The 25,482-nt window shown below is 38.8% G+C and overlaps 1 protein-coding gene across 1 annotated transcript in view; it reads left to right on the top strand.

Moving 5' to 3' along the window:
• The first annotated feature begins 221 nt into the window (after positions 1 to 221).
• Positions 222 to 25,482, top strand: part of NSMCE2 (non-SMC element 2, MMS21 homolog (S. cerevisiae)) — a 69,246-nt gene continuing 43,985 nt past the window's right edge. The window contains exons 1-2 of the mRNA XM_010014126.1: positions 222 to 227; positions 501 to 654. Of these exons, the coding sequence (XP_010012428.1) occupies positions 222 to 227; positions 501 to 654 (160 nt within the window). The remainder of the gene's footprint in view (positions 228 to 500; positions 655 to 25,482) is intronic.

Raw genomic sequence — 25,482 nt, 5'->3', positions numbered from 1 at the left:
AGACTTCCCCGGTTTTAGTTATCACACTAGTCACGCAGGTAGATTATAAACTTCTAGAAAGCTGATTCAAAAATGGGGAGAGAGTGGAGGTTTTTAGGGAACTTTTTAAAAATTATTTCTGTTTTTCAGTCATCTCACTTTTTGGACACAGTTGTATTCTTTGGTTTCATTCACATTCAGTGTTATGCTGGTTCTTGTTAACGTGTTGACCTTTCGTACTCATGGATGTAAATTTGACTGCGGGGTTCAGTTTTGCCTGTTGTTAGTGTGAGAAATAACCTGTACACGGTAACTGAGTTAAATGACACTGAGAAGTTAATCTCTACATGTCATAGTTACTTTTGCTGAAACGAATATTTACCTGGAGGTTATGGTTTCAGAGCAGGAAATCTAACTGTAGACAAAAGAAACTGAGATTATGTTCATGACTTTTTACTTGATGTCTTCTGCTTTGTATTCAAATACGTTATAATGAATATAACATTTCTTATTCCTTACAGATAAAACGAGAAAAACCAGAAAATATACCAGATTTAAAATCTTTAGTACAAGAAAAATTTGCTGCAATGGAGAGCAAGAACAGTGACTCAGATTTGCAAAAGAATGAAAAATATGTGTATTTTAAGGATCAACTTAAAGAGATGAGAAAACAATGTAAGTTTTATCTTTTAAAAACTATAGATTCTTTGAATGCTAAATGGTAAAATATGACTAACTGCCCTATAGAGCTGCCAGTTATGGCTCAAACTGAGGTGGGTGTTCATATTTAAGAACTTATTTAAATTGCTATCTGTGCAGAAGAAAGCTAGTGTAGTTTTGGTAGTTTTATTTAGACTCCCACAGCTCCTGCCATATCTGAATACAAATATCCTGAAAATGTTGCTTCACATCTTTTTCTCTGGAAGGTGGGCTTTTTCATTTGAAGACTTTCTCATTAGTTTTATTCTTAGTTGATAGGATCTTCTAAAAAGATTAGGTAAGCTGTTTTCATTTGTCACTTGAACAAATTGCTCTTGTTTCACAACTTAGGATGTGTTGCAACTCTAAGAAGACCTTTGCTTTAATCGTAGAACTGTATTGTTGGAAAATGCTTACTGTGTGTGTTCTCAGGTTTACAGCTTCTATGCACGCACCATGTAACACTGCAATTTATTACAGTCTGGTTTTCTTAATTCATGTGATTTATCAAGTGTTAAATTATGAAGTTATTCGTGCTTGAATTACCAGGAAAGTTGGAGAGTGAACAGTTCTAGTATTTATGCAACACAAAACTCTATGCTTTTACTGCTCTGCATATTATAGCAGCCATTAAAATAGCTCTCTGATTACTGTTGCTGGGAAAGTTCATAGGCTCTAACACTATTTGTGCTGTTCTTTCCCAGTCGTGATCATGTTTTGAAATCATATTATTCTGCTTGCTGTCCCTTGACCCCTGTACCTATTCCCTCCCACCCTACATTTTGATTTCAACATAAACTGATATCTCAGGAAGCTCAGGAGTTATAGATTAATGATTTATGCCATTAGAAAATGACACTCTGGATGCTTTCCTGTAGCTCTTCTTGAGCTTTGTTTTTTTGGAGCCCTATCCAAACCCCACTGAAACTAGCGGAAAGAATTTTCCCGCTGACTTCACTGGACTTTGGATTACTTCGCTGTTCCCTGTAGAGATTTATGAAGTGTGAAGACATGTTAGACAAGGTGAATTTTAGATCTGATATCTCAAGACTCCCTAGGATTAGAGCTTGAGGGCTTTATATATTTGTTTCCCATCTTTATGGTTTCTAAGATTTTGGATTTGAGTATTAGCATTGATCTCTGAGTTTAACAGAGCTCTTGGCACTACTCTTAAGAATGAACATACCCAGTTGCAGACCACAAAATAGTGTAATTTTCACTCCCTCCATAACCATAAAATTATTACTGCCCCACCATTATGTTGTAATTCCTAATTTCCAGGTGTTTGTAACTGAGAAGATAAAATCTTGATAACTGACTTTGGATTTACTTTCCACCCTGTAATTGCCTGAGGAAGGGGTGTATGCCCTAGTACTACATTCAGCTCAGACTATGGGACTGAGTTCTAACTGGAATACCTGTTGATAAAAACTCCAAATCAAATAAGCACAGTAAGAGTTATTCTTAAAAAAAATATATACAAGGACATCGTCCTGCTACTACTGCCTGAAACCCAGGTATGTCTTATTAGCCCCTTGGACTTCTGTTTTAGTTGTGCACAGAGGTCAGACTGCCCAAAATGAAATGCATGATGATGTTGGATGGACTGCTGTGTTCAGACTGTTTCAGTCAGCTGGGTCAGCTTGGGTTTTGTAGAATTCACGATGGTTTTGATGAGGTAGATACTTCACATGTGCTACTATTGCAGCGTTTTATGCAATTTAAAAAGCTGAATGGAAAGTTGTTGGTTAGCTTTCGCAGACTTGGATGCAATATAATGGGTGTGCATTCAAATAAAGAGCTTCGTACATCCCCCCTGCTTTTGAAATGGGTAACTAAATGGCATCTCAGATCTGCGGATAGAAACAGGTGGAAAATGCAAAGTTAAACTTTTCAAAGCAAGCACAATTGTGCTGCCTTAAGCTTGCGTTAATGTTGTCTCTTCTGCCTAAATAGTCTGTTGATCCACCATAAAGTCACCTTCCTACTTTACTTTCCTCTTCAAAAGGCTCTTTACCATGAGGGCTCTCAGAAATTCTTGAGTAATAATGGGTGACAGAAGATCAGTGGAGTCTGTTTATATTCACAGATGTAAATTTGCTTCTTATGATACAGTGACCTGGAACCAGTAAGACTGTTCAGTTTCTCTGTTGTACCTATGTGATCTTCTTACCATTACCCTTATCCTCCCTCTCTCCTTTCCTGTGTTTTGGACACTCATACATAACCCTTAAAAACGCATGAAAACTGAATATCACGTATTTATTCACAAGATTAAAAATGACAGATACTCACATTCTCATAGCATCAGGGCCTCTGGTCTTAACATCTTCATGAGAGATGACATGTGTACTCCATCTAGTACACAAAGGCTATTCTCATTGTTGGCCTCTATGTAGCAAATTACTATGCTGAGATGTATAATTGAGCACTATCTAAAATACCATGTATACCATGCGGAAAGTAGTGTTACTGTAAAGAATGGGCTCAGAGGCAGGAATTTTGGGGTTGCAATACCAGCTGAGCTGAAGATTCATCAGGTCTGTAGAAGACATCCATTAGCTTTGCTAAACTGGTGATTTACCCTTTAGCATGCTGTGTGTGCATGGGGGGTTTTGTTTCGGTTTGGACAGCATATTATAATGTGTCTGCAAATTTTAGGACACACAGTAAAACTACTTGATGTGAGTTACCTGCATCAATCACTTCATCTACAGCTACCTGGCTGGTACTTTGTTTTCAGCTATTAGTCTTGCCAGGTTTTGCCACAACTTAGTGCGTTAACTCCTGGCCTGTTTCAAGCACATATATACAGTATGATCCAAGTTTTAGCTCTTTCCTGGGGTTTGGTTTTATTGCTGAATCAGATAAAATACAAAAGCTCCAGCCATGTTTTCTCAGAGGAGCTTTCCTGGAGTTTTCTTTTGTCCCAGCCTTTCCTACCTCAAAGGAGCAGCTGGGATAGATGCTAAAATGACTTGCCTTTCATGATAGGTTATCATTAATCATTACATACTTTCTGTGCAGAGTTTGACATTTTTATTGTAGAATAGCTGAACAAGAAACATAGTCTCATGTTGTTTTGCCACTTAGAAATCAACTAGGATTTGAAGGAGGAAAACTTCCCTGTCAGAGCTTTTGGGTGTGGTGCAGAGTGTGAAGCAGTTAAATATAACCTTATTTCAACAGAAAATGCAGAAGACTAATACATTTTGTCTCTTGATATTTGGTGCTCCAGTGATGAAAAGGAGCTGTGTGGTTGTTCCCTGCCACCTGAGAGGTGACATGAAGCTCTGATACTCTCAGGGAGGGGATCAGCACTGTATCACCTTCAGGTGGTCCTCTTCCCTGGGCAGTTCTGCGGGAAGGAGACCTTCTTTGCTTTGAACTTTAGCAGCAGCTAAAGTGTAGAAATGAAATTGGGAAAGTGCATCTGTGTGACAGTAAAGATGATATCATGCCTCAGAGCAGTTTCTGTTCTGCTCAGCTTTCAGACAGTTTGCAGGCATTTTCCCTCAATCTGTGAGCCTTTATTATGCAGCTCCTTTAGCTGGAATTTGTGCAAAATGATGCGAAATCTCCACCTCTGATGATATGTGTCAAAACACTGTCAGACGGGTTTTATGTGAACAGCAAGTGATTTTTTTCTGAAGTCTGTTTTCAGAACTATCTCACATTCCTAAATTCCCACTTCTTATTTTTAATGGAAAACATTTTCATTTTTCTACTCAAACCTGCTTAGAATGTAAGCAGTGGAAAAGAAGTCTTGATTAATATGTTTTTATAATATTTTCAGCCATTTCTTGTACCCAGAATGGCTACATTATCTTTTCCAAGTAATAGAGCACTTGGAAGGATATTCACTAAATCTGGTAAGAGCAGCAAATTCTAAATGATTACATGTGTGGTTTGTAAGAAAACATTTTTGTGACCCTGCATGACTGATTTACACGTAAGGGTCCTGGATCTGCAGAGTGCTTAGTGATCTCCTTTTGATTAAGTGAAATGCATGAGCAAGTTGCTTAAATTAAAGTGTTTGAGTAGGTCCTTTGAAATGAGTGAGATTGCTGGCATGTTTCACTTCCTTTTTGAAGTGTAACCACAGTACAGAACCTTGCAGGACTGAGCCTATAGGAACCAAGTCATGATTACTGCAGCAATTGTAACTTTGCGTTTTGTATCTTCTGTAAATTTAAAATCCCACCTTCTGTTTAAAGTTGTATTACCAAGTCTTTTTATTTCATGCCAATATATATATATATCAAAGGCATCTTCTGGCACAGAGTATGAGAATTTTGCCTTCACAAAATGAAAGTAAGATCTGCCTTTAATCTCTATGTGTCAGTTTAAATTTCTGATACTCTGTGAAAAGAGCTAATCAGAAGGTGTAATCTCTCCTCCTGTGACCCTAGCTGCCACTGCTGTGTTTGCTGAAGGTTATTTAGTTTTACATTCGGTGCACAAAGGATGGCAGGTTTCGTAGCCCTTTTATAGCAGCTGATAACATGCACTTTGGAATCCTTGATAACTACGGGCTGTATGAACACCCAGCAGATGCATGTTCAGTAGTCATGTTGTAGGAAGTGTTAAGGTTTGAGTGAATGACAATATTGTTGGTTTTGCCAAACAATTGAAGGAGTGAATTTGGCAAATGTAGGAAGGATTTTTTTTATATAGGGAACAAATGATTTTGAGACACAGTAGTAGTTTTGGCAATTCTTTTGTCATAGGAAACCAGTCATTGTAATGTTGTTTGGAAAGTAGCAACACTGCAGTTGTAAAGCTCTTCCTTGCCCTGTCCGCTGAAGAAAAAGTGTCACAGAGGTTTGGAAAGGAAAATGTATGTATCATGTTTTAACATTTTTGCTAGGACAGATTTATATTCCTTATCAAAAAGTGAATACTTTGAAAGGAGAAGATTTAAAATTTAACATTTAGTGTTCAAGCAGACACCATTATGCCCTGTTGATGTATTATAAATCATACATATGCTCAGAAATAATCATGTAAAAAAATGTTATTGTAGATGCAGTTTGGGTAGAAAATGGCACTGGTCAAACAAAGAAGAAAAGATACTGTGAAAGAAATTCTCTTTAAATTTATGTAACAGTCTATCTGGAGGTTCCAGGAAGGACTGAAGTCTTTGATTTGCTTTTAGGAGGGTAAGAAAGCAAGCTGCAACCTGTGTAGTATAGCGCTTGAAAAGTTTCATCCAATTAATCCTCACAACATAACAGTATGGAGGCAAGTTAATCTTATTCTTCAACATATAACAGAGCACAAACTTCAGTCAATAAAGTTACATGTGTGGAGTCACATAACTGATTTGCAGACCTGGTTTCCTATTTAGTTCTGCCTAGCTTCTTAGTTGGTCTATTTTCACCTTTATACTTAAGCTGTGTTGGCAGACGATCAGATGAAAAATAACATTAGTGTGTTTTAATTTGTCTTTTTTAATATAAAATAATAATTTAAAATCTCTTTACTGACTAATCATGGGAAAGCAACTTCAGCAGAAAAGTTGGAAATCCTAACTGAAAGTGGAACTGATGTTATGACAGTTCAGTGGCGTGTGTGGGATATGCACTTTTCATTTATGTAAAATTCGTTATTAAACAGCCCTTTGACTAGTAAAGAAGTGAAAGATGATCTAGCACTTAGGAAGGTCACTTGGAGTTTAGGAGACTTTGGTTTAGTTTCTTTGCTTTGTTACAGTCTTGTTGTATTACATCAAGTCATTTAGGTTCAGAACAGGTCACTGGGAGTTACGTGCTTAAAATCTTTGTGGGTCTGAACCTTATGCCTCTGTCTGAAATTCAGCTATGTGTATACTGTATTTGTGGACTGTGCAAGGAGAAACTAATGAATGTGGACTCATAATCTATGCTGCTCCAGGCTGGTACCCTATGGAGCAAAGTAGTAGCCCCTAAAGTAACCATGTCCACTGCAAAACACTCAATTGCCCTGCTTCTCCTGTGGCACTGAAACATCGGTATTATTTTTTGTGGTTTTTGTCAGTTCAAAGAGCTGGAAATAATAACATAACTGTGTTTTAGTCTGCCAGAGTAATGTTTTCATGGCATGATGCTGAGGGAGCAAATTGCAGCCCCTGAGGAGTGACATGAATATGTTTAGAGGCATTTGTATGAATGAGATCTGACTTTCGGGTAGGGTTAAAGGACTATCCTGAGAGAGAAACTTGGCGTGGTTTTGTGCTTTTGGGACTGTCCTGTCTGGATATTTTCTGGAAGGAACTGGTTGGCTTGCTTACTTGTAATTTTGCAGGATTAGAAGAACAGGGCCTGGGAATGAAATAGAATGAGTTAAAGTGATGATGATTAAGTCTGACATACAATCCCTCTATTTCACAGAGTTATTGGAAGGAGAAACAAGCTAGAAAAACAAACCAGATAAATGGGATGCTCAAATACTGTAGCAGTGAGAATAAGATGAATATCCAAATTGCAAAATTACCATCACAGCTAGTGTTCTTGAGAGTTTGCAAAGAAGGACCAACTCTAGAACAAATGAAACCAGCAGGACTTTTCTTTTGTGATCTGGGACAGTTTTTCCATGTCAAAAATTAGCTATGTTGATAGGATTAACAGGCAGAAGCTTGCATTAACAATGATTCTGTTAGTGGATTAATGGATATCATCAATTGTAAATGGTTCTGGTGAGGGTTTCTTTGATGAAATTATTGCCTTTCTAATATGATTGACCAAAAAAAGAAGTTTCTTGCTTTGGCATTTAGAGCTCTGACATGGAATTCGTAAGTAAAATGAAAGAGGAATCAACCCACCCCCTCAAACAGCCCTTTTCCACTGTGAATAACCTGGAGTATAGGAGATCTGGGTTTCAATCACATTGATTTAAAATCAGAACTTGACTTAATCTCAGCCTGTAGGAGATTGAGCACTAGCTCTGGAATCAGTCTCCCTCTTTCTCAATTCAGGGTGCATTTAACTATATATAAAAATGGAAACGACTGCGGAAGGAAATACTGAGGCTTTAACCTTGTGGTGAAGACACTCGGCTGAGGGAGGGAGGTATCTAAATCAGAAAGATCATCAGATGTAGGTTTCTTCTGTTATAAATATCTGCCCTTCAAATATCTGCCCTTCCAGTCAGTGAATACTTGAGGGTAAACACCTCTTATCTCTTTCTCTATCTCTCATCTGATCTATACATATATTTTTAAAAGATCTATATTTAATCCCATTGCAAAAGTCTTTGCAAGTTACAATTCTTGCTTATGTATCAGCCTGGCTTTCAGATCAGCACTGAGTATGTAAAATCTGGAAAGGAAATGGAGTGTTGCACAGAAATATTTTTATTATTATTATTATACACTTAGGGATAATACTTTGGGTAATTTATTGTTACTGTCATGGGATAATTCTTTCTTAAGTGAGCACATTGATGGCTACCAGCATGGCATTTTTACTGTTTGTAAGAACATAGAGGTCAGGAAGGGAGCTTCTAGATGCTGATTTCATTCCCTTGATGTTGCATTCAATCACGTTATTTAATAAAATGCCATCTTAAAATATACATTTTTTCCCCATTTACTTCTATTGGAAGAGTGATGAAAAACCTTAGAACCTTGCTCAGCTTGTGAGAAATTTTCAGGCAGATCAAGCGCGTGACCAAGTTTTTGCTCATTTGTTCTTGTGCCAGCACTGCACCCTCACTTACAGAGGTGTTCTCCCTCAGTGGTGTTTAGTTCAGTTTATACAGTGTCTGTATTTCTTGACTCTTTGGTAATCCAGTTGTGCAACATGGAAACTTCTAGAATCTCATATCTCGTGGCCATATTTGAGCTCATAAGAAATGTTTTATACATTTCAGGTGAATAAGAAGCATAGAGATAGATGGTAAAGTTTGCCTGTATCTGAAATTCCAAAAACTACAATAGATGGATTATACCCTATGGAAAATTTGCTTCCTGGTAACAAAACATGAGCCATTTCACTGAATGTTTTCATTCACTTCTTTCATGGTTTAATAATACATACTATCATGCTTGTAAAAATCTGAGCAGTAAAAATGCAAGGGCTGCCTCTGCCAGCTCAGTATAATTTTACTTGCCATTAGGTCTTTCACATGCTATTCAGACCAATTTAAAAGATAGAGGATGAAGGAATTCCATTCTTGTGTCACGAGCTTATGGCTTAAACTTCAAGTGTGACCACAGGAAAACAGATGAAGAATGGTCCAAGGAGAAGAAAATAAAGAAAGAGGAAAGAGAAGGCTTCTCAGTGTTACGATTTTTCAGTTGAAATGTTCTCATTTTGAAGTTAGGATATTGAGGAGGAAAATAAAGCTCAGTGAAGCTTTAATTTTAGGGAACTTTGTTTTGTTTACTCGTTTTTTCTGTTACTTGAGTATTTCTATTCTTGAGTAATCAGTTCTTAAAAGGGGCCTATAAGAAAGATGGGAAAGACTTTTTAGCAGCGCCTGTTCTGATAGGACAAGGTTGATGATTTTAGTCTAAAAGAGGGGAGATCCAGGCTGGATGTGAAGAAAAATTTCTTTACAATGAGGGTAATAAAATACTGGCACAGGTTGCCCAGAGAGGTGGTGGATGCACCATCCCTGAAGACATTCAAGGCCAGGCTGGATGTGGTTCTGGGCAACCTGCTCTAGTTGAAGATGTCCCTGCTTATTGCAGAGGTTTGGACTCAATGATCTTTGAAGGTCCCTTCTGACCCAAACTATTCTATGATTCTGTTTATCTTATTCCTGGCTAGACAGTAGGGTTTTTTTACCCTTCCTATATGTTCATTTTAATCATTTATATGTGCCACCAGTATGCACAGGTATCAAGGGAAGTACTACTTCAAGTAGAACTCTGCTCCAAGTAATGCATTTGGATTGAGTGCTAGCACAAAAAGCATTTGAGGAAGAACAGGGAAGCAGATCTGAGATAATGCTGACATAATCCATTAGTGCATATCACACTGCATGATAACTTCAGAGTTCCCCAGTTAAGAGAAACCATTTGGTGGTTTTATGGGTCCTGAAACTATTTGTCATATAGCTCTTTGGTGTGGCCTTCAGAAGAGCTGCAGGTTGAGCTGAAATTTGCTTTGGTGTCAGTGTAGCTTTTGAAATCAATGGAATTTCCTTGATCTATACTTGCAACATACAGTAACATGCAAACTATCAATGTACAGCAAGATTAATAAACGTCCTCTAATTCCTTATCAGAAGTTCACGTGTATTGGCTGCTTACCATAGTTTTGATATCAATACTGTTTCATTTCCCTCTTGAAAGCCGTAGGCACCAATAACCTCACAGCAAAGCATCTTTTCTTTCCAACTTTAATTTTATGCCATCAAATGTAGTGGAGATCCTCCTCACTCTGCCCCAAAGCTGTTACTACATAAGTTGAGCTGAAATGGAAGAAGAAAGCTAGAGAAGCACTAAAGGACTGTAACACCCATCTTTTAGGTTTGCGAACCTCAGGCTGGGTGCCAGAGCCCAGAGTTAAGTGCTTTGGCTCCCATGAGGAGGGTTATGGCACATCTGCATGAACAACTTTGTTCAGTGATGAATCTGTTCTGTCAGCGTAGTGTGCTTTACATCTGTACATCAATCATAGTATTGCAAAAGATGACTGAAAATGTGCCAACTATAAAGTAACGTGAAGGGAATGAATCAGGGCTTATATTGTGAGACTGAGCACACATGCTTGTATTGTATAGCTGGAGAGGAAACGGACCATGACTGTGATCTGTGGATTTGGGAATTTCAGGCGCTGAAATGATTACTGACGTTATCAGGGAGCTGAAGTGGTAATTGTGTGCACTGTCTCTCAGGGGTAACCTAAGATATGTAGGTTTCAGTCACCATTAGCACAAAGTCAAAGTCAAACACTTTCATAGGCATTTGCACTCTAAACCAGGCTTGGAGCATTGGATGTTCTGTCACAATTGAAGAGTGGTTTAAGTTGTCATCTTTCAGCTGTTATTAGCTCTCATTTGTGACACAGGATCTGACTTTACAAGTGTGGATAGGTTTATCATGGCTTACCATCTGAAATACGGATGTAGATCTGTTGTGTTACCAGGCTTGCAGTGAATGATCTCAGGATTAAAGGCAAGTTGCTTAACAGGTGCTCCAGCAGGCACCAAAAATACCTCATGAGACAGAGAAGCAGTGAGTGGGGCGATGGTGATATGTTTTGTGTGATAGCATTGTGTCTACAGCAGTTGCCCAGGAAGTGAGGCAAATAAATTCACAAATAAGTAGCTAAGAAAAATTCCTTAAGGGAAAGATGTCACTTTTGTCACTTTTCTGGATCCTCCAAATGCCACTGACCAGATTGCTTAAGGCTGGACAAGAATACCAGGAAAACATCGCTGTAGGCTTTCCCTGCCTCGTGTCCTCTGGAGAGATTTGTTATTATGCATCATCAGAGGAAGAGTGTTGGATGGGATGGACCTGACGTCTGACATCATATGGTTGCTCGTAGGCTCTTAAGCAACCCCTCGGCTGTAGGCTCGTCTGTAGAGGGCACTCTTCAGCCCTTCAGTTGAAGCAAAGTCTGCTCCATGTGCAGCTGGAAATGGAAGGGCACAAGGGACAATGCAGAGAGGGTGCATGATATGTACTCCAGGAGTTAAGTTACTCAGCAAGGATTGGGAAACTGGGTTCTCTGCATCTCCATCACCACCTTCTCTTCTTCCACCTGGATGGAGCTGTGCCTACTTTAAAGAGCCAAACAGGTTGCAGGACAAACAACATATTCCTTGGTACTCAGGTTGGGGCAGCTCTGGGCAAGTGATGAAATCAGAACTTCAGATCCCTGGAGAACCTGTGAGAGGCTTTCCAGAGTTAGATGCCTTCAGGATTAACTGGACACTAAACAGGATTTTTCAGCATTTTGAACTTTAGGGTCTTTAGTTTGCTCCAGTTCTTTGGATCTGGTCCAGACTTGAGCATTCTCCCTCACTCCCAGTTTGAAAGTTTATGTGTCAATCCAAGACTTACTGAAATCAAAAGAAGTCTTTCCAGAAAGACTCTTCATCAGGTTCTATCTATAAACTTCCAGTATAAACTAAGTGGTTAGTTTATAATCAGATAGAAAAACGGGGGAAAAAAAGCCCTGCTTATCGCAGCATGGAAAAAGACTTCATGCAGAAAAGCTGAAGAGTTTTCTCTGAGAGGAAAGATGTAAAAGCTTCCTGATTACTTTATCAGCCTCTACAGTAAAAATAGTAATTACTGCAATTTAAGACTAATGAATAAAATGCTGTATTAAAATATGAACAAAAAAGTGTAACAAGCCATCATGTGTAATCATTTGGCAGCTCTGCTATTAGTGTGGGCAAAGTAAGCTGTTCACCTAACCTTTGCTGCAGCATCCACTGCTTCGGGGGTTTGAGGGTTTTTGTTATTTTGGGGTTTTTTTCCTACAACCCAGGTTACATTTTCCCTTCCTTCCTCCAGGAGAGCTTTGCTGTGCCATGTCAGATGTGTACTTTAATCGGGCTCTTATTCCCCAGTTCCACAAATACCTGCTCACCTAAGAAAACGCGGCTGTGCGGATAGCTCCATTGAAATCATGCCTGCATATGGGTTTTGTCACATCACAGCTATGTCGTGGGAGGATATTTTCCAGCTCTGTTGTACCCCCTTTACCACTTCTCTCATTTTACCCAACTGCTCCCCAGCCTGAATCAGCATTCCTTCCCTGTTTTTCTACAGCTGCTTTCCCTTTTCACATGACGCCACAACCTCCTTCCTCCCTTCAGCGCTTCTCTTCAGCTTTCCTCCCTGCCAGCTCCTTCTTAGAAGTGTCACAGAACATGTTACCCATGATTGATGTACTTAGTTTCAGTAATGAGGCCTTCATGTCAGTCTCGTTTTGTCCTGAAAAAAATACCTGTACCTTCATTATCATGATAAACCGTTTGGTTGGTTTACACTTGCTTTTGACTGCAGTTACTGATACAGCAGCATGCTTCCAGCTCAGCTGTGCGCACAGCACAAGCCATGGTTTAGAGGGAAGCAGTGCCTATTGACCACTAACAGTCTGGTTGGTGGTGTGCTAGCTATGGCTTTACGTTTTTGTTAGAGTTGGAAAAATGAGTAGCCGAGTGAGTCATGAAACCCAATGTAGCAAAATTCGGTTGTAAATGAAAGAGGAACATTTCCATATTCTTAATTTGGCTTAATTCCTGTGCCTAATGGCTGTGTATATACCATAAACATTGTGAAGGAGCAACCATGGAAACACTTGTTTTCTTGCATTGCTAAATTTACTCTGGGTTGAATATTAACACAGCGCCTGGCATTACTTTAAAAGCAAAAATAGCTAAAGCGTGACTCACTCTGAGTCATTTACTGCTAGTCCTGCTATACTGCCTAGAGCTTGACATTGAACAAGTTGGCAGCCTGCATTGCTACATTTTTTTCTAGGAACTTTGAACACATTTCATTCTTGTGAATTCTCTTGTGCAACAGTATTAAACACAGCAATGTGTTTATTTTGCTTCCAAAGTCGAATGAATCAGAAAATGGTGAAACAAAGAGTATTTTTCTTGGAGATTCTGGAAGAGCTGGATTCTGAGAACTATTTTTTAGATGCAATAACAAAATGATTGCATGAATGTTAAAAGTTAATTACATTTTATCCAGATTATGTAAGATATACTTTAAATTTATTTTAAAATACCTTTTTTATTATTATTACTTATTTGCATTTTCAGCAAAGGCATATGTGGAATCAGAAAGCTGAGCCTACAGGTTGAGAACGCGTTCCCTTTGGTTGGCAAAGACTTCATGATGGGAAGGCAGTCAGCTCTTACAGGGCAGACAAAACGAGGCAACTGTGTTCCTATTGGCCTCTGTATTTAAAAGGCACACCCTAAATATGGTGCTTGGTATCTGACGGTGAGGAGCTTGCTGGCAGGAGGTGGGAATGTCTATAAAAGATCAGCTGATTTCAGTCAGATGGGAAGGGGTAACGAGAGAGGGCTGAAACCAAAAGTAATGTGCTGAGGCAACCATGTGATGATATCCTGAAATACACTGGCAGGGGCAAATATTACTCTTCGCTCTGCTATAAACGTTGTTTCCACCTAAATGTCATTTCTGAGTAAAAGCCACTTCTTAGAACAATAGATATCAAAATCCTTTTATATTTTCTGTATTTTTTTCGACTTTAAAAAATACTACTCTGATAATAGAAGAAAACCCTTATGCTATCAGCATATAACCTTCTGCATGTGTTCGAAGGGGGTACTGTGAATCAAATTAAAATGCTAATAATGTAACGTTTAATTAAAATAACAATAATGTCAGTTCATCTACAAAAGTAGAATCCCACGTACCTGGGTATGGTTAAAAAGCTTGCTGTGTATCTCTTCCTTTAACTACAGATGATGGAAATAGAGACTGTACAGTATATTGATCTGTACATTTAGTAATACACGCTCTCGCAGGATCTTTATAAGCTAAAGCATTTTCTCCATCTGAGCATTTAGAACACCAACTTCAAAAATTTCTCTTGAAGTGGTTTCCCTGTAAAAAAAATCTCAGTATGATGACTCAAGAGAGAAACAAGAATGATTAATTAAGCTTAACAGTGGCATCCTATAGATTGTCCTGGTGTGCACTATCTTACCTTATTTCAACACGAGTTTGTGACTGGTACAGACATAGCTGCGCTGAAGAGACTTCTTCTGTTTAAAACTTAAAATTGTTCAGTAAACTTAAATAAAGTAAAATGTCTTTAAGTTTTCCTGACTAAAAATCACACTAAAAATAATAGCATGTTGTTTTCCTAAACCTAGAATAAAAGATTATTGTGTCATATCAAATAGTGTAAAGTGGGACAGGGGGTTGATTTTTTTCTGTATTACCTCTTTGACGGTGACCCCCAAATCACTATTATTAAAATGGTTTCAGTAGTTACTCATGTTATATGCTCTTTAGCAATCTCTTCAAAGCTACTGAATAGGCAGTACCTCAGCCACACCTCCAGACATGTTATGCAGAATATAGACATGAGAATTTATGTTAGGAGTAAGACTGTGCCTTTTAAAAGACAGCTCTGTGTAGGAGGTTTTTGTGCTCTAAGGATCATCAGAAAGATTGGAACTGCCTAAGGCATGATATCTCTTGGGCATCTGTGTACACGTTGTGTAAGTAATGCCTCTATTAAGCTATAGCAAATTAATTCCCCTCACAAATGCCTGTTTTTCTATGTACACAGTCACGGTTATTCAGAGAGTATGGGCATGGTGGTGACATGGAGCCTTTCTGTTTAGGGCATATCAGAAGACCATGTGCTGAGCTCTAGATAAAGTACACAGAAGCACAATAGTCTAGCGCTGAATGTGAACTTCAGTAAAAAGCATAAACAGATTTCCATAAGTTCATAAGAAATACACTGTTGAACTGAAGCTAACATACAGTTACATGCGCATCCTAAGATGACAGATGAAAACCCAGTTCTCACATCACTTTCTGTTCCAGCTATGACTCCAAGATTATTTTCTTTAATATTTTTGTATGGTAGAACAAACGAAACACATTATGCAAAGCTGTAAATCATGCACAGTGCTGAGAGAATTCATATCCACCTAACCACTACAGGCCCTGAGGATGTCCATCTTGTTGCATTCTTCTCCTGGGTCTTGAAGTGTGTTTGAGGTACGGTGTAGGAATATATGTCTGTGAGTTGTCAATAGAAAAGTGATGGGTGTTTTGGACTAACGAATTGCATTCTGTGGATACATTCTGTTTCAGCACTGCTTTCAACAGCAGAATGTAGGCTTTTTTTTTTCCTCACCCTTCAAATTGATTTTATTGGGTATATTTAACCTGAGGAACTTTTTTCGTATATAATGGATGGAATGCTTTAGGATGTAATTCCTTATTCCCCATGAGCTGTGAATAACATAGTTATTGCTAAGCAAATTTGCCATTAGATGTGGTACGTGCATAGTGTGAGCTCCAGATGGGCAGAAAAAACCTATTCTTTGTCTGTTGCACTATTTCTTATGGGACTGTGCCCTTACAGAACCAAGCTTACTGACTAAGGTTGTCCCATGAGCCCTTAATCTTAAAAGGAGCCCTTTTTGCAGCAGTTTGTCTGAGGTAGATTCATACAAGATTCAGTAACATCATTGGACTGATTGTTAATCACTGTCACCTTTTGAGAAGAAGAGACTGAATATTAAATTGCTCATTTCTAAACAGCTGCCAAATTCTTCTCTTTTCCAAAAGCCATTAGTCTAGCAGATTTCATTGCTTCTGGTTTTTTTTGTGGGTTTTTTGTTCCTTTTATACTGATGGTGGCAGGTGTTTATGTGAAGTATTAGTGGACATATTTGCCCTGAGATTAACTACAGACCAGAAACTGCAAACAGATGTTTGCAATTGGAAAGAACTTCCAAATCGTGAGAGTCCTTAATCTCAGAGGAGTCAAATCACTAAAGACAATGGGAGTGAAAAGTGCTTTTCACTAAGCATGTTAGAAACTCCTACAGAAAGTTGACTTTCTGCATCAGCAGTGCACATTCCAAAGTTAATTTCCTAAATCCACACTTAGGAATCTAAATCTTGCACCATATTTTTAGTTTATATATAAACTTGGAGTATCTCTTTAGATCCCTGATTGATAAATTTGATAATCATCTTTATTATGTTGCCCTCTGTATACTGGGGGAAGTCTGCAGCTCAGGATGAGTGTCTACAGACATGTGCAGACATATTGAGTTCCTTTGCCTGTGTTGTCTCTACATCTAGCCAGTTCAGTACCATGCAAATGTGACTATACAAATTCTGAATCAGCACTAGTCTCCATCAGTTCACCCAAGGGGATGGGCGAAGGAGCTCTGTTTACGCCTACCTGTGTAGATGTGCCCTCAGATTCTTAAGAATTCCAGAGAATGAAGAGTCTAATTAGAACAATGTGCTCATACTTCTGCTTATATAGATGTCTCTACATGTGGGTTAATTTGCTTTTACTGCTTGTTCCTCCTGAACAGAGGTCAAGCCTCTGCTTGAGACATCAGCGTGATTAATTTTACACTGGATATCTAGCACAGCATCGTTACTGTATTTTTTTTAAGCAGGTAAAAATAGGTAGCAAGAACTGAGAGGCTTTTATTGGGCTGTGAACCTGTTCACATACCTTCTCTTTAAAGAGGAGCACAAAAGAAAACATTCTGTATGTAGGATGCACGAAGCTTATTCCAAAAAATTCTTGAATAGAGTTGTTTAAAGAAAAAGATCGTGTTTGCAGTTAAGGTATTGTTTTAGACCTTAGTAAAATACTCCAGAATGTGAATCAGTCGATGGTTATCTCTGATGAGCAGGTAAACAAAAGATTTATTTCCCAATGGGTTTTTCATATGATGGTGACAAACTCCGTTGCACAACAATGGTCACATTCCAAAGCTGCAACCAGGTTCTGGAGGGCTTAGTTTCACAACTGCTTACTGTGTCCTATTGCATTACAATGACCTTTCAATAAAGAAGGGAGATTGCTGGTTTGTGTTCTTGTTTTTTAACTTAAAAACTGGATGAGGATATAGTGCAGTGCCCTACTTCTATGAAGCAAATTTAATCCTTGGCATTTTTAAACTATGTCCTCTAGTAAACTAATCAGAAGCTTTTCTGTTTCCTGCCTTTTTATTAATCTTACAATATGTAGATCTACTTAAGGTTTGCATTTATGTTGGCAATATAGTTTACTGTAAAAAAATAATTTGAGACTCTTTTCCTGTTGTAGCAACTTATATATCATCCTTCTGTCATATCAACACAACAGAATTATTTATTGTTTAGTTTCTACATGGTTCTTTATTCCCCGATGAACTCATGAAGCCCCAGTTTCTAAGAATTATTTGGTTGAAAAAATAGCTACAAAGCAAAAATAGAATTATGTTAATATAAGAAGGATATAAAAAGTCATCTAAATATTATTTAGTTCTTGGCTGTTACAGTATATTTTGTGCTCATGACATTCCCTACATAGTGACTTATTTTGGAGTTTGAACTTTAATAACATGAAGTACTCTGCTACAAGTACACTCTTACTGCAAGAGTGTGAAACAGTTATGTGATCTTCAAACTAACTTCAGTGAAAAATTACTCTGAAGCTGATAAATGAAGACAGTATCCAACAACCTTTACTATTTACTGCTTTACTATAAGTATTGCAAAAGCAAGATAGGGAGAAGTCCAGCAGACACTGGCCATAATCAGGGAAGAGCTGCCAGTTCAATAGCTTCTTAAACAGCAGGGTCTTAGATCATCTGCATCTGACATGTGTGAACATCGTATTTAAACCTGAGCAGGCATTGAGTGAATACTATATAGATTCTGAAGTTTGAGTAAATGCCTATTCAAGATAACTGAATAGTAACTATTAAGCCCATTCTCAGGTCCAGACTTGTCCATCATCCACACTGTTTATGTTGGATGTGTGCTCAGGTGCAGACTTGGGTCTGAGTCTGGGAGATGCTCTTGATGAGGAAAGCTTGAGGCTGCTAGCCTGACCCCAAGCTGTCAATCATGTGGTCTGATTTGATCAGGTGCAAGTAGATTTGAGCACTTAATAACCGCAACTCACCAGCAGATCACATAACCTCTGCTGACTGTAATCATAATTTGGATGCTTTGAGCCTGAGCTACAGCTGTGCTGGCAGCTGGCAGCATGGTGCCAGCTGTGACACCTCAAATACTTTGCTCTCAAACAGCTGCTGACCTTACAGTCTAGACACAGGCCAGGAATTACCCCTGAAATTCAGAGGATTAAACTGACTGTGTAACGCTGGCTTCGAAGTGGTCTGTATTGTTAGTATCAGTAGATGTCTTCAGAAGAGTTCATGACTCTAATGAGATTCCTAGCAGAAAGAAAAGGTCACGTCCACAGCAAAAGTCTCCCCCCGCCCGATTTCCACACCAGAAGGAAGCTTTCCGTGGTGCCAGCAAGTCTGAAAGCAGTGTAAGCAATTAGCAAGAAGAGCTTGAAAATTCCATTGCAAGAAGCAGGACTGCTCAGGAGTGGAGACGCTTGGGATTTTTCAGCCTGATTAGCTCTACTGGCAGAGAGGTGATGTATGCTAATTACAGCTCCTTAACCTCCTTAGAAGCAGTTGCATAAAAGAACAACATCTCCATGTTGAAACGTAAGGCACTGCAGCATTCCCTGGCTTCCCTGCACTGGTATTCTCAGATCGTCTGTACAACCCATTGACCTGCCTGGATGATGCATAGAAAGGTGTGTCTGTGAGCCAGCCTGCCAGTGGTTGCGGGTACAGGAATGGGAAAGTTTCTCATTAGGATGTGTGGCTGAGTAATGGAATCCCTGATACTATCTCTTTGGGTCAGTCAGCCTTTGAGAGTGGATCATGAAAACTGTAGTGCAGTATTTAGCCAGCACTGCTGGCTCTGTAGCACAGGCCTGCTCCAAGTCTAAAGAATAGAAAAGAGGTTTTTATGTAAAATGTTGTTTCAGTTTTACCAGGTGGTATTTTCTACTTTGGTGTGGTTTTCGTACTGTCTTCATTGTAAGAAGAAATAACAGCATTTGATCTATAATAGGCCATGTAATGAATTCTGGTTGTTCAGTACTGCTTAGAAGGGGAAGGAAAGATCAACACGATATTTAAGTATTTGTAAATATGAAAGTCTCGTCATAGATAATGACTGTCACATCTTTTCCAGGAATTACAATAAAGGGATGTTTTCAGCTATTTTTCAACACATTTTTTCCAGGTTGTTCATAGCACAGATTATTTAAGGCTTAAAATACAAAAGCAGTCCTAGACCAAAAGTTATTTTAAGGCACAGTCTTTAAAATAAACAGCCAGACGTGAACAAAAGATCTAACTTGAAATAAAGCTTTCTGTTCTGCTCTTTTTCTAGGCAGTTCTCTTTGAATTGAGGGTAGTGTTGTAACACTAAAATGTAATTCCCTTATAGAAATTAATTCATAAACAATAATTAAATAATAAGGGATGTTTCACCTATGTAGCACTAGAGTTTAATCTGGAAAACTTTGCATATTGCATGGACTAACTTATGAGACACCACAGGAAGTATGTGCCACTGCAAGCACTTCATACCATCATAAAATGTGGCTACATTTCATGCAGGTCATCAGCATGGAGGCAAATACCATCCCTGCTCTGTAGTGAACTTCCAAAAGTTCCATCCACATTGGGTTCAGTGTTTGGTTTCACCATTATTTCAGGTGAAAATTACTATTTAAGTGAAACATGATGACTGTGACCTTGGCAGCCTTTTTTTTTGGAGATATCACATCTTCTAGCTGCTTCAGCATTGCATTCATGTCCCTTTTGTACCCATTAGTAATGTCATTTCCCCAGATCCTGTTGTATCCATTGGCATTGACAGTCTTTTTACTTCTCAGTTAGCTTTTCTTCAAGAGCTGCACTGGAAGATATTTGACTGCTCTTTCTCCGAAGTACATTATTCTGCTGAGGTTTGAGGGTCAATATAAAAATGGTGTGCTTTTCCTGGATGAGATGTATGAATTTTATATTTATAAGTATTTTAAACACACAACAAAGGAGATACCAGCGTACTTGAACTGCTGTTAGAAACATATGTATTAAGTTTGAACATACTATCAACTAAATCAAAAGTCTGTCCAGAAACACTGAAGAATACAAAATAAATGAGCTAGGCCTGTATCCATGGCCACTGTGAGACTTGACCCAGCACCTTTATTCTTAAAACTTGTGTTTATGGTCTTTTATGGCTATCAGTGTGGTCAATTTAAGCAGGATTTTTCCCCTCTCAGTAATGTTTTTAAGATGCTTTGTATGGTACATGCTGTGTATGCATTCACTTCTGTAACTGTGCCTGCTACCTGCTCCTGTCAAGTATTGTGCCCGTCGTGGGGGATGCACTCATCTAAGCCCTGTCTCACACTCCTTCCTTGCAGTGCCTGTATCTCACTTCCTTGCTTTACAACCTTGCGGTCTTCCCTTTTCTGGTCAATGGATGATGGATGTGTTCTGAAGTTTTGCTCTCACAGTGACAGTGCTATCTAGCCAGATCCCAGCTTGAGAAGATGTTCTGAGAAGCCCCTTTCTGTGAGAAGCAGCCTGGCACCAGAGCCCTCTCTACATGTTCAATCTGGTTTGTCCTTGCTAAGGATCTAGATACCCACTGCCCTTGTGGTGCGTCACCAGGTACAGAGAGGGTCATGCATCAGTGCTGACTTACACTGACAGATCTCTAATGACAAGTCCTGTAACCTTGCTCTTAAATCCTGCCTGCTGGTGAAGTAAGAACAACAGGAGGTATGCTCCGACTGATTCCTGCTAATTCAGCTGACAATCAGCAAGGCTTTTTAACTCTTCTGTATGAAGCCTATAGTAAAAGCTGTTTAATGTGCAGTCCCGCTTGGTAATAGTAAATAAAGCAAACTGTATTATGTATTGGGACTGCATTGGTTTAGGAAAAAAATCCCACACTGGATTCGAAACACCTGCTTTGAAAGTTAGGAAAGTAAAACACAAAAAAACCCACCTTTACTGGTATTCTTATTAATCTTGTATCCTTGATTTACTTCTCTGACCTAACATTCCTGGAAATAGATTTCGTCTTAAATCTTCTTGCTCACAGCCACTTGCTTTGATTAAGCCGTACTGATGAGTATTCGCTGTTCAGAGGTTACATGGTGAGGCTGCCCAGCATGAGACACATGTACTAGCATAGTTCGTTTTATTTCTCAAGGCCTTAGACATCCTCACCAGTGCTTCACTACACCCAAGTTTCCCTTCATTTTCATTTCCTTCATTTCCATTTCCTTCATTTCCATTATTTTCAAGAATAGGCTTATTTTTCTACTTCGGGTTTTATTCAGTTATTTTTCATCCTTGATCAGTATTTTTGTTTGGGGATGGTACAAATGCAGACACAGAGCTGTGACAGCTGCGAATTTGCCCCAGATTTTGTCTTGAATACAGCAAATCTGCTGCTGTCAGTACCTATTGTGAAGCTGTGGGTATTTGTTGCTTGCTCCGAAGTAATGGTTGCAGTCGTGTTGTGCAGCTGCTCAGGGTATCCACCCATGATGTGAGCAAGTAGCCTGACTTTCTTTTTAAGAGCTGGCTTATCTGTGCAGAATTTTGCAATAGTGAGGCCTCAAGTTCAGTGGGCTGTTTTTCCTGTCCTTGTAGAAACTGAAAATGACTTATATTTACAGAAAGGAGGGACCATGTAATTGGTGTAAAAGACTGTATTTACAGAAAATGTCATGGAACGTGGAAAGTACTATTTTTGCATCTTATATTCAGTAGATATGTTGCAATGCTGTAATAACTGTTTTGCTAAACCTGAATTTCGTGACTGTTCAATCCACAGTCCCTGCTCACATAATGGAGTGATTTATCAGAATGAATTGGAATTTTTCACTTCAGAATTGAAGGGCACAAATCTAGAAACATGGAATAAGTTGGGAATCTACAGATTTAGCAGGTTTGAAGGTGAATTGTGTATGACCATTTTATTTCAACTATTTAAAATAGCAATTGCTAGAGTAGGTGAAAACAGCAGTTCAACTAAGCAGTTCCTGTGTTCTGGTTTCCTGGTCTGAGACACACTATTTTGGAAGAAAGGATAGAAACACAAGCAGAGATCATTATGTCTAAGGAAAACAACAAAAAAAAAACCTTGAATTTCTCATATAGAGAGGTTCATGGGTAGCCCTGGAGAAAGAATTTTTCAGTTCTTTTATATCACTCTGTAAATCACTTGCAGTAAAGACATCTTCATTTTGCCGCAGATGATCTCAGTGCATTCTAAGAAGTATAAAGCAACTGTTCAATGCCAGCAAGCTGAGGTTATACCCTTTCAACTAAGTGTAACTGAAAATAGCAGTTCCCAGTGCTTTGTAAGTAAGAAGTAAAACCAGTTAGCTTAAACCACCATGAAGGTGACTTTTAAAGAATGTTCTGACTTTCTCACCATGTAGCCCTTTCTGTCTGTGACCTGTTTCACATGTCTCACTACAACATGCTTAACACTTTGTTGCTTCTCTCAGTCTTTCTCAGTTGTCCCCTTCTCCTTGGGTATCTTCATCCTTTCCCTCATGACACCTTACTAAGCATAGGAGAAGCTCCAAGACAAAGTCCCGTCCTCCTCCAGGTGTCTCTTCCAAACTGCTCTGCTATACTGTATGGAGAGAACTAATCTAATTACGGGTGGGCAGATGGCATGCTGGGATTGTGCTTCCTCATTGGCTGCAAATCCTTTGCATCCTATTATTTGTTACCCCGTCTTTGCTACCACCCCCAGACCAACCCACTTGTTTGTCTCCTCCACCTGGTTTGTCTTGCCTTTTAGGTTGCATGCTTTGGAGCAGAGATTGTCATTTCACCTTAGTATAATGCTGCTGTGACCAGGCTGGCATTCAGGTGCTATTGTAGTATAGATATTATGTTAGTGTAATACTTCTGCAGAGATGGAACAAGTGTTTTAAATAAAAAGAGCCTCATTCTCTTCCAAGATGCACAACATGCAAATATTTTGTGGGCTTAATGATGAGCAGAAGCTTATATCATATACATCTAAATAGAGCGACTTTGGCAGGCTCCCTGTGACAAGAGCCAGCATTCTATGAATGTAATTTAATCAATGAACTGTATTTAAACCACTGAAATTTATTCAGTCTAAACAAATCCAGACTCTTTCATGGCAAACATTTAATCCATCAAGATTGCATAACTAGGGGATTTAGGGATTAGTTAGCTTTGAAAAATAGGTCAGGGAAAACATCTACATTTGGTTAAAAGCTAATCAGGCGAGGAAATAAGTAAAATAGTATAAAAGCTTTAGAAAAAGTCTTTTGCAAAATGAGTTTTATGTAATGGTACAAAGAACGTCTTCTATTTATGTAAGAGATGCAGAGCCTCATCCTCCCCTTTGATTACACTGCTAGAGCTCAAGGGAAACTCCACTAAGTGATGTGAGTGTGTGCAGAGTTAGGAGTTGTGTATTTTCTTTATCTTGTGTCCAGTGGTTTGGAATAACTTCATATAATTTCATAAAAACTTCAACATTACTGTTAAGAGCAGTGATTTGCAAGCATGGATACTATCAAAAGTGGCAGTGAAGATAGAGTTGTAATCCTAGAAACTGGGTTATGAAAGAAAAAATCAGGAATTATTGCAGTGGGGCTGCTGACCTAAATCTAATAATCTCCCCAGCCACTGGAGTCTGAATTCCTCCTTTCAACTACTATTCAGCTTTCCTTCCTCACTTCACCGCTTTTGCTCTCTGAAACAGGCTGTCGGCTTTCTAGGGCTGTCTGGCATCATGGAATGGCTTGTATTGTCAGAGGTTATATAGCCTTTACCATCTGGGTTCATAAGGGTTTTGTTCTGTCAAGGTACTGGAGAAGTAAAATCCAAAGTGCCCTACAAGCTGGTGCTCAAAGTTTAATCGGGCTCTTTGTGATGCATAGAGAAAGAGATGCATTTGAGAGGCAGTGGGTAAGTCTGTGGATCTTTGTGCTTTTGGGTGTTACAAGAAGCAAAAGCACAAAACTATCTTCAAAACTGCAGCACGACTCACAGAGCAAAATGTGCTCCCATCAGCAGGGATTGCAGACTCACTGTTTTCACCTCCTAAGATTTCTGTGTAATACACTGAACACTTTGCAGTTTAACATCAGCAAGGCTAAAATCCATCACAGCACTAGATCTGCCCAGTCTTCTTGTCAAATGAACAGTTGAAGAACATTAAAAAGAAAAGAAGTTTTGTTGATAACAGTAAATATCTCCAACACAGCCTGGATTAAAAAAATGAATGTTCTCAACCGCTGTATAGAATTGCTGTAAAATTAGCCACTATTCTAATTCCTATAAATACAATTCTTGCAACCTTATCCTTTCTCTAATGAAACACACATTTGCCCTGAGTAAGGACAGTGGGGATTTAGGCTACTGACAGGGTGTATTGTTGTTTATTTGTTCAAGGTTTTTTAGCTTTCTAAAATTTCATCAAATGTAACTAACCAATTTGTCTCTTTCTTTAAATGGTTACACTTGGAACACACGTAGTGTTTTATTCTCTACCTGAAAAGGAGTTTTAGTAAGCGGCAGTTTATATTGCAGGCATGTGATACTGAAATGGCAGAAACATTGAAAGTCTTGCCAAAGGTTAGCTTAAGTTGAGCGCTCAAACTTAGGTAAATTAATAATGAAACTTCTTACTAGGCTGGGAAAATGAGAAAGGAGGAAAAATATACCCAGTGATGCATGAATCATGGACTTGGGATCCAAAATGCAGCGTCAGAGTCCCTTGTAGCACTACAAAATATTCTCTACTGTAGTCTTGTAGAACTGATTTCCTCTTTGTTTTCTGCTGTTTTCAAATCTAATTTTATAAGCTGTTACTTTCTATGCTGTGCCTTCGCAATTACCTGATTCCTCTATTAACCACCTAATCAGATGCTTTTGTATGCAAAAAAGCATATTGTCTTATTTAACACGATACGTTAGATTCTGATTCAGCTGAGAAGCAGGGAGATAGATGGCACAGGGTTTTGATTCCCAGTTCTAGGCTCAGATCTGATGCTGTGAGGCTGTTGGAGAGCCATAGGAGCAGCAAAAATCACTGGAATGCAAAGATGGCATTGTGGAGCCTGCACAGATCTGAGCTTGATAGAAACCCAGGCAACTTTTTTATTTAGAGCTTGTTTTAGAAGTGGAATGTCTTTGAGTCATAAATTCCATCTCATTTCCTTTGTCCTTGTACTTGACCGATATGGTGAAAATAGCCAAAAATAGGTGTTGGGT

The sequence above is a fragment of the Nestor notabilis genome, unplaced genomic scaffold (assembly GCF_000696875.1).
Source record: "Nestor notabilis isolate BGI_N333 unplaced genomic scaffold, ASM69687v1 scaffold635, whole genome shotgun sequence".
Classification (NCBI taxonomy): Eukaryota; Metazoa; Chordata; class Aves; order Psittaciformes; family Psittacidae; genus Nestor; species Nestor notabilis.
This window is presented reverse-complemented; position numbering and strand designations above follow the sequence as displayed.